The sequence below is a fragment of the Stylophora pistillata genome, chromosome 10, assembly GCF_964205215.1.
Source record: "Stylophora pistillata chromosome 10, jaStyPist1.2, whole genome shotgun sequence".
In the NCBI taxonomy this organism is placed as follows: Eukaryota; Metazoa; Cnidaria; class Anthozoa; order Scleractinia; family Pocilloporidae; genus Stylophora; species Stylophora pistillata.
Window position 1 is genome coordinate 10,811,944 of NC_142528.1, and position 10,295 is coordinate 10,822,238.

The following is a 10,295-nucleotide window of genomic DNA, read 5'->3' on the forward strand; positions in this document are numbered from 1 at the left end:
TGATAACAGAAAAGGTCAAACTTTCTGATTTAACAATACAATGACTCCCTCAAGAGGCAACATTGCTCTTCTTTCACGAAATGCAACTTGATAATTTCTGTGTCTGTTTACAAAATTTTATGAATATCACATGCTCATTTGACACCATAGGGAATTTTAGCCACATGCAAATTCATCACACATATCATATGGTCATCACAGTTATACAAATTAAAAAATTCTACAATCTTTCAGAGTTATAACTTAAAGCAAAATTAAAATGAATTTGGAAGAGGGATACCCAATACAGGTCTTTTTTCATTACTAACAATATCAACGTTCAACTAGACAAAACTGTCTTTATCCAAGGGGAATTATGTCTAAATGTGAAGCACTGAAAGTTCTCTTGCAAATACAGTTCTATTACACTATGCAACATTTTTCATGATCCGCAATCAAAATGTAACATTTCAGGTAGAAAGATTTTTTGGAAAAAAAAAAAGACATACATTAAAGAAGCACTGTAACACTGGAAATTAAAGTTGTGTCAAATCGAGACAAACACAGATTAGATGATGTAAAGTTTTAAGACACCATTTATCATAATTCAAATTACATTTAGTAAATGTTTCATTATCTCAAATTTGAAGATATCGGACCTTCAGCATGTTGCCATTGTTAATTAAACAAACATAGAAACTAACAAAATATAGCCATTTTAGAAGCTATCAAACTTGGGGTGATAAATTTTGCTGGATTTGAAAAATCTCCTCACCAGGATTTAACTTTAACTACCATTTTAATGAAAAAAAGAAACTTAAGGCTAATGGCATGCCTTAAAAGTCACAAACTTTGTCCCAGTGCCTTTGAATCTCCTGATGCATTTCCTATCACTGCCACATTGCAAATTGAATATATTAAGAATGGATAGTTAGGTACACAGAACTAGGGTCACAAAGTACCACACACAATAAAAATAGAGAAGCTTTTCTTTCTCTGGGGCGTTACCTTGTCTGATGCATGTATCTTTATCTTGATCACTTAGATTCAATTTTGATAATGAGGACAATAACCATGCCTCCTTTGTTGCAACAAATTGTATTGCACATCTAAACTATCATTGTGAACAATTTGGATCATGTACAGGAGAAAACCTTCAACAAGACAAGCAGTAAACAAAACTCTGGTGTTTATACATTGCATAATAGAATCAAGTTAATATTCCAGGCACCCCTGCAAAGGATTTTCAGCAGTACAATTTGAAAGGAACACTTTGTTTAATGTTTAGGACAAAATCCTCTGTTAGGCCCAAATATGACTAGTACACAAATTGCAAAAAAACTTTAATATAGATCCTTGGTTTATGATTTCTTGAAAATAAATTTAAGAATACAAGTCATTTGCAAGTTGGTAAAGGTTTTTACAACCAAAATCGCTCAGTTCCCCAGTAATAAGGCACATTTCCAGTAATGAACTGTAAAAATCTATAGCTGATCCACTAGCTGATCCCCCCCCCCCCACCACAAAAACTATTTCATTTAGCCTGTAGTTCAAATTATTTACAAAAAGAGCACTTTCAATGGCGATATTTATTCTGAAGGCTGCTTAGGTAAACACAAAACTACCTCGAAAGTCATGCATTGCTTACTATAAAGCGCGAGCTTTCTTGGACTAAACTAAGACACGGTGAGAAGAAATCTACAGGCATCATGAAACAGGTCATGTGCATTACGAACGCCTAAATGGAAAACAAATTGAATCGACAACCCCTTCACATGGTAAATAGCACAAGTAAACCCTGGAGCTAACAAAGTAAACACATATTTATTAACAAGGGACGAAGGGGAAAACAAAACTTGAACCTGTTTTGAGTTAAAGAAATGCCCACGGGGAATATAACCAAGAGAGGCATAGAAATTACGGCGATCGGTGAATAAAAGAACTTGAACATCGACACATAGCCTGTCTATTAAAAATCAACACACACTGAACAAAGGGAATGTTTTCGAAACGAAGCATTAACATTTTTCATTCCTGAATGACACTGTTTTAATAACTTCGGCGAGAGGCACGTAAATATACCTTGGATTTTGAGACAGACAGCAAGCTTAGTTAATTGACAACAAACGAAGCTGATTTTAAAAAATTTAGGGGAAGGAAAAAATGTACTGTGCTGGGCAACGACTACAAAAAATAAATTTAACAAACATCTCCCAGGCGGTGAGCGAAGAAAAATGATAATTGGTGCACTGGGATTGTTGTCCAATATTTTAATCTCAAGGGCTGTTTGCGTTGAATAAATCATCGGGCATGCAAAAACGCTACTTAGCAGCCTGTTCGTAACAGTATCGCAGTATCGATTGCACAAAATAAAAAGTTTGTTCAAAACCCTGCTGTACTTTACCTTGAAGCATACTTCGATACGCGTTGTCTGTGATAGCGTAGATATGAGGCGGTACTTCGTGTCGCTTCCTTCCACGATACATGTCCACCACTTTGTCCGTGTAAATAGGCAGGCGTTTGTAAGGGTTCACAACGACACAGAAAAGACCTGAGTAAGTCTGTGGAAAAGAATCAAACAACAATTAGCGCTTACAACTTCAACGATCGAATGAGGTGGTCTTATGAAGCAAATACTTGCACACCGAACTTCCGGTGAAAGCAACAACTCAAATCGCCATGTTATAACAAAGGACTACTACCGCTACAAAGCTAACCAACTGAGTTAAGAATAACAAATCGCTTACATAGATAAGTCCAGAGTAGTATCTGTCTTTCAGATTGTGCAACACGCTAGCTTCGTTCAAACAGGTCAAGTCAGCCATGTCTTCCACTTTCTCAAATTTGGGTGGGTTCATTTTTTGAATGTCATCTTTGTTCACAGTTTTTCGTTTTCCACCTTCTAATTCGACCACGACAGTGTCTTTCTTATCCTCTTTCATGCTCGCAGCCGCAAATCCATGTTCGTCGTCTGGAATCCACACCAGCTTCTTCGCTGTCCATTTAGCTTGGGCCGCCGGATCAGCAATGGCTGCCCGATCAACGGCCAAGTATTTCATTTCATTCTCCATGTTTGATGAGCGTTTCAACGTGAGCCGAGCTCAGCAAACCACACCTTAATCTTCCTTTTCGATACCGACGAAGCAGTGCTTTCCAAACTGGTCTCCAACAAAGCAAAATCAAGGAAAACCCACCAGATTCAATAAATTACCAAGAGTCCGCCAAGGAACTCAATCCAACATGTAATAGCCTCACCCCCGTGACATGACGTCACAACGTTTTCCTGATTGGTCGAAGTGCACGTACAACATTTTAACTTCGCGTCCAAGAACAAACTTATGCCGAAATATTTGCACCTACTTTCAACATTTCATATTTGTCATTGTCTCAATAGGTAACCATTCGACAGTTTTAAAACTAAAGGTAAGGATATCGGGGGTTTCGATCAGTTTAAGGCGAGTTTCAAGACTTTTTCCTGGACGTAAAACTTCATTGCGTTACTTTCAGTGTTATGCTCCACTATCTTCTTCGCTCATCCGAGAACCGAACAGACACGCCTACGAAACTCGGAGAGAACAGTTCTTGATGTGATAAACCATGTAGAGGAATTATCGATAAGAGAAAATGAAGCAAGATATAAAAAAGTATCTCTTTCACAAAAATCACATGAAATATCGAATGAAAAATGGCAGAACCACGATTTATCGTGATCGGAATTCGAGCAATTTTCGTGTTCGTATCCTTCCGTTTTAATTCGTGGCATTTCAATCACGAAAAATATTTTTGTTAATATTCATGAGGCTATGCAATCTACTAATGACCTCAGAAGGAAAAGTAATCGTCGTTTTAGAGTTTTTCAAGTGACCAGACCTGATGTTATGTATTCTTGGCCGATGACCATTTATGGCCACTTAGATGTCGGAAGAACCGCTTAGGTCATGCCATAAAACAAACATACTGCGTAGGATTTTCCGGCCGTTTGTCTAAATTACTCTAATTATCGTTAATACCGATATTTTGAAACCTAAACGATCACCACGACAAAGGGTAAAATAATTCATTGTGTAAAACTAGTTTTACAATTATGTGTCGTTGTAAGGAGAGAACATCTTTACTCATAGCTCACATCCGGTCAGAAACTGGTACATTTCTCATCGCGTGCCAAAATAGAGCGATAATCCTACGAAATCCAATAAGACAAGAATTTCTTTGATCAAAATTTGGTTCTATGAAAGACTTTCATCAGAGGGAAATTAAAGGAAATTTTGATATTGAATTCAAAAATACTGAAAGCTGTAACACAGAAGGCGCACACAAATTCAAAATACACCCGTTTCGATAAAGCTGGGAAGTTTCTGGAAAGTTTTCCAGACACGTCAGACAAATTTAAATACCCTTCAGTCTGCGATGTACGTGTTCATGAGCGGAAGGTTAAGAGGAGCTTACTCATTGTCAAAATGGTAATGTATAAGTCCAACATATGACCCGGAAAAAAATTTGGCACGTCTTTGAAAAAAGAAAAAAGAAAAAGAATTAAGAAGATTATCTTCCTGGATAATTACAATTACATTTTAACGTAAACCATGCAATAGACTCCTGCGTAAACGTAGATCATTCTGATTTTCATTAGAAAGTATTTTACGAGAAAACAAACACAAAATCGATTGAACATCACCGACGGCAAGATTTTTTGGGGGGGGGGGGGGCAAACGAAATTCACGAAAAGAGGCTATAAGATTTGGGAGGATGAAGGGGGAGGGGGGGGTTGGAGAGATCTGAGGAGGAAACAGACATCACTGCTGATCTTCAATTTCTAGTATACAATATTTTTCGAGTCTTGAGAAAGGAAATTTAATGAAAACAACCTGGAACCGAGATAGTCACCAACAACGGTAAACTAAGATCAACACTCGATCCAGTCCTCTAACGCCCTATCCCGCCTGTTACTAAACGCATTCCTTTATAGGCCTTTTTACCCTCAATATTCAGTGATATTGTACCGTTACACGAGATCGCGTTTTACAATGAATTCGAGTTTCACTATGAAACAAAACGTAAATTGTAACAGGTCAATATATCACAATTTTCGTCAGTGGCAACATCCTTCAACGTCGTGCTCTTTTCTTTAAATGACAATGGCTATGGCTAAAAACTATATCAATACATAGTGAAAAGACACCTTAGATTAATTGTCCGAAATGAGAGAACGGGAGATCATTCTCCTGTCTCACGTTAGGTTATTTGGACAAAAATTATTTCTGTTTACCACTGATTTCTCGGCCCTTCAACACTTGGGCCAGTATCTGCCCTATCCGAACTGAAAGGCCGCCCAGTTCACTATCTAACAAGTTCGGCACCTTTGAAGCGTCGCTTTTTGCGTGCCTTTCGTCCACATTAAACACCTCGTGATCTTCGTTTAGGGCCGATCACTATCTCCCTGTGTGAAAGTCCAGTCCTTGAATGGTATGGGTCTGTTCTTTTAAATTTTCCGCCCGGCATATCATTTGTGAAAACATATGTTACAAATGTTGAAAATAACTCTACAACCCACCTCTGGAAACGAAAATTATCACAAGAAGAAGGAAAAGAAAAGAAAACGAACAGCAGGTTAGGAGCTGGTGGCGTATCTTAAATAGGAACGCTCTGAAGGGCTTTTGAAAAGACCTTAACTTTACTTTGTCCATTTTGATCGGAAATTCAAAAGCTACTCTCCTCTCTATAAAGCTTGAACTGAGGGGCGACCTGCCTGCGGTAAGCCAGGTAAGCACTAACTCACGAGTTTTTGTTTTTTTTCATTTTAATTTCTGCAAAACTCTTTATAGGCCTGAAGGTAATCGCACTGAGAAAATTTCAACAGGTTTTGTTCGTAAAAAATAAAACTCTTCTCGTGTTCTAGTTTACCTTTCAAAAAAGGTTGTTACATGGTAATTTTAAAAGCGTCGTGTATTCGAAAATAACGAACTGACATTCTTTCCTGAAAACCCTGTGCAATGCCGATTTCTCGCTAACATTAAAAATAGAACTTCTAACCCGGGGCAAAACATTAAGGAAAACAGGTCAGCGGTTTTACCCGACAGCAACTCCGGAAGGTTCATTATTTAGTGGCATGCGGAGGGTCAGGGCCTATATGCGGTCTACCGTGAGAGCAGAGCGATCGAGTGTCTAGTCTCGCTTTCCTGCACACTTACAGAGATTGGCATGGAACATCGACGCCGACAAAGTCGTCCAAGAGTTTTGAGCCAAGAAAGTGTATCGCTTGGCATTCGAATTTTTAACATTTACATCATATCACCGAAACGTAACGTTGATCATGACCTGCGTGTTATCACTTTTATCTTTTTTCAACGTTTGAAAATTTGCATCTCATTACTATTTCGTTCTACAGCACTAAATCGTAGCCAGATCATTTAAGTGTACAAAGCTGGCGTGTGGATCAAAACTTAAACGTATCGCTGAATTTAGCACAAAGTTTAAAATTTGTGATCCTCCATATCATAAATGATAAAAAAGCGATGTCTTTCCCTATACTAGGCTATATCATATATTAACCTTTGTGTTTTTTTTTTTTTAATTAAATTGTGCCACGTGCCTTGCTTGTAAAAACTGGCCAGGAACGCCCTTGGCTTGGGTTGTTATTTACAAGAAAAACGTATGATAAATGATATTTCGCTGAAAAAAAAAAAAAAATTAAAAACAAATAAACAACAAAATAAAATAGCTGCGAATCCAACATATATGTACAATATAGGAATATACGTTGAACAAAGGTGATTACTTCTTATTTTAAGTTAATTATTACCTGCTACTTTCCAGGTCTCAAATGAGCGATTAACAAGGAAGGATGTACCGTTGTACGGAAGTGTCCCTATTGTAGTTATGTCCTCTGACGTAATGTAATACAGTGGCCAATCATATCTTGCAATTTATCGAGCTACACGCGGCTTGGAACTGGTTAAGAGACTCCGTTGTAGTTGCGTCTTCAAGCAAAAGTACTCATTCAAGGGGGTTGAGATAAGAGGAAAAGTGTATTTTTCCGTATCAACAGATAAAAAAGCTTCAGCTGATTTCAGGGAACCTTTCTATTCGCATGGCCATCACGAACCAGATCATCAGCCCGGCCTCTCCACACACATTACTTCCCTTGAAGTTCTCCCGGGGGGGGGGGGTACTCCCTTATAAGGGCTTAATGGGGACGTGCGGCCAGCCAGGGAATGTTTTTCGAGATTTTTGTCTTAAACAGGGTATCGAATTTATCATTTTTTGTCTTAATCAGGGTATCAATTTATCAATTTTTGTCTTAAACAGGATATCTTTTCTTGGAAGATAAACAGCAAAATTTTTACAAGCTCTAATTTTAATTAATATTGAATTCCGTTGATTTTGGCATTGATACCAGGCATATTAAATGTCTTAAACAGGGTATCAAAAGTCGGAATTCTGTCTTAAACAGGGTAGGAAAATCAGTGTTATTTGTCTTAAACAGGGTCGGGGTATGAGGGGTTGCGCCGCACCTTCCCACCCAGGAATATATCGAGTACCCCCCCCAGGGCAAGGAGCAGGAGCAAAAGTAAACAAGGTATCAAAAGTCGGAATTCTGTCTTAAACAGGGTAGGAAAATCAGTGATATTTGTCTTAAACAGGGTCAGGGTATGAGGGGTTGCGCCGCACTTCCCCACCCAGGAATATATCGAGTACCCCCCCCCAGGGCAAGGAGCAGGAGCAAAAGTAAACAAGGTATCAAAAATCGGAATTCTGTCTTAAACAGGGTAGGAAAATCAGTGATATTTGTCTTAAAGAGGGTCGGGGTATGAGGGGTTGCGCCGCACTTCCCCACCCAGGAATATATCGAGTACCCCCCTCCCCCAGGGCAAGGAGCAGGAGCAAAAGTAAACAAGGTATCAAAAATCGGAATTCTGTCTTAAACAGGGTAGGAAAATCAGTGATATTTGTCTTAAACAGGGTCGGGGTATGAGGGGTTGCGCCGCACCTTCCCACCCAGGAATATATCGAGTACCCCCCCCCCCCAGGGCAAGGAGTAGGAGCAAAAGTAAACAAGGTATCAAAAATCGGAATTCTGTCTTAAACAGGGTAGGAAAATCAGTGATATTTGTCTTAAAGAGGGTCGGGGTATGAGGGGTTGCGCCGCACTTCCCCACCCAGGAATATATCGAGTACCCCCCCCCCCAGGGCAAGGAGCAGGAGCAAAAGTAAACAAGGTATCAAAACTCGGAATTCTGTCTTAAACAGGGTAGGAAAATCAGTGATATTTGTCTTAAACAGGGTCGGGGTATGAGGGGTTGCGCCGCACTTCCCTACCCAGGAATATATCGAGTACCCCCCCCCCCAGGGCAAGGAGTAGGAGCAAAAGTAAACAAGGTATCAAAACTCGGAATTCTGTCTTAAACAGGGTAGGAAAATCAGTGATATTTGTCTTAAACAGGGTCGGGGTATGAGGGGTTGCGCCGCACCTTCCCACCCAGGAATATATCGAGTACCCCCCCCCCAGGGCAAGGAGCAGGAGCAAAAGTAAACAAGGTATCAAAAGTCGGAATTCTGTCTTAAACAGGGTAGGAAAATCAGTGTTATTTGTCTTAAACAGGGTCGGGGTATGAGGGGTTGCGCCGCACCTTCCCACCCAGGAATATATCGAGTACCCCCCCCAGGGCAAGGAGCAGGAGCAAAAGTAAACAAGGTATCAAAAGTCGGAATTCTGTCTTAAACAGGGTAGGAAAATCAGTGATATTTGTCTTAAAGAGGGTCGGGGTATGAGGGGTTGCGCCGCACTTCCCCACCCAGGAATATATCGAGTACCCCCCCCCAGGGCAAGGAGCAGGAGCAAAAGTAAACAAGGTATCAAAAGTCGGAATTCTGTCTTAAACAGGGTAGGAAAATCAGTGATATTTGTCTTAAAGAGGGTCGGGGTATGAGGGGTTGCGCCGCACTTCCCCACCCAGGAATATATCGAGTACCCCCCCCCCAGGGCAAGGAGTAGGAGCAAAAGTAAACAAGGTATCAAAAGTCGGAATTCTGTCTTAAACAGGGTAGGAAAATCAGTGATATTTGTCTTAAAGAGGGTCGGGGTATGAGGGGTTGCGCCGCACTTCCCCACCCAGGAATATATCGAGTACCCCCCCCCCCCAGGGCAGGGAGCAGGAGCAAAAGTAAACAAGGTATCAAAAATCGGAATTCTGTCTTAAACAGGGTAGGAAAATCAGTGATATTTGTCTTAAACAGGGTCGGGGTATGAGGGGTTGCGCCGCACTTCCCCACCCAGGAATATATCGAGTACCCTCTCGGGTAAGTTCTATCGTTTTTTCGTTAAAGCCGTGTGATCGCATCGTTGTTGTAACGTTAACGTGGAAAGTAAACAACTTGCTGCGTAAATAAGAAGCAATTTCCGATCAAAAGATGTATTATTGTTTACGCTTTGTAAATTGTAGTCTTTCTTTATTCTTTGCTCGAATTGCGCCTACTATGACAACATTTAACCACAATTTAAGCACAATGTGGCGTTATGTCTCAATTGTTTTATTTTCATTAATAGTAAAAGATGATAGATTATGATTCGTCGACATAAAATTAAACAATTTTTACGCTTCATCGTAATGTGTCGGAACTGAGATCGACTGAGGGCTTTTCCCTCATATGGGGGCAAGGCCCTGAGGGAAAAGTCCTGGGAACGAGGTTGACTATAAAACGGTAGAATTAGAAATCGCCATAAACCAGAATGCAGAACGGACACACAAGGAGTAAGTTTTATCAATTTACGAATAAAATATTCATATTTCGGAATATTTATTGTTGTGAATCGACCACATCTCGTTCCCCATACTATTCCTTATAACGCGTTCAAATATGTAACGGTTCCTCGCGAAAGTTTACACTGCGTCACACAACGCGTGACGCTCTCATGAATTAATCTTTGGCTTTTTCTCAAGACGTGAGCTTGGGGCGCCTGTGGGTAAAGTCACGAGAGGGGCAGCTCCTCTTCTCCCATTTGATTTGCACTTTGCGCTCGCCAAATGCTTCTCCCTGAAAATCGCAAAAAAAAATTACCCATGTTCAGCAGGCTAGTTTTCTTTAATCTTATGACTTTAAACACGATGGCGCGCTATAAAAGGAGCCTTAGATCCCACTAGACAATTTGCCAATCAACCGTCGTGTGATATAGAACTCTTAGAGTCAAGTCAGTTTGAGCTACAGCTACTCCAAAGCAGTGAACAGCGGGCGCATTCCTCAAAATTGTTTTATGTCTTCATCACAATACAAGAATTTTTGAGATTTGTACTTCCTTTCTCCAATGAAAACTGTCTTTA

General features: G+C 40.0%; 1 protein-coding gene and 1 long non-coding RNA gene across 2 annotated transcripts in view; one reads left to right on the plus strand and one right to left on the minus strand.

The window, feature by feature from the left end:
- LOC111321615 (uncharacterized) overlaps nucleotides 1-3,189 on the minus strand; it is a 31,152-nt gene extending 27,963 nt beyond the window's left edge. Inside the window, exons 1-2 of the mRNA XM_088734695.1 lie at nucleotides 2,727-3,189; nucleotides 2,384-2,540 (exon numbers count right to left, since the gene is read on the minus strand). Of these exons, the coding sequence (XP_088590821.1) occupies nucleotides 2,384-2,540; nucleotides 2,727-3,050 (481 nt within the window). The 5' untranslated portion in view covers nucleotides 3,051-3,189. The remainder of the gene's footprint in view (nucleotides 1-2,383; nucleotides 2,541-2,726) is intronic.
- Nucleotides 3,190-5,088: 1,899 nt separating this feature from the next.
- LOC148721788 (uncharacterized) lies at nucleotides 5,089-9,773 on the plus strand. The gene is made up of 2 exons (XR_015992500.1): nucleotides 5,089-5,739; nucleotides 6,793-9,773. It is a non-coding gene; the product is annotated as an uncharacterized LOC148721788 (long non-coding RNA).
- The last annotated feature ends 522 nt before the right edge of the window (nucleotides 9,774-10,295 follow it).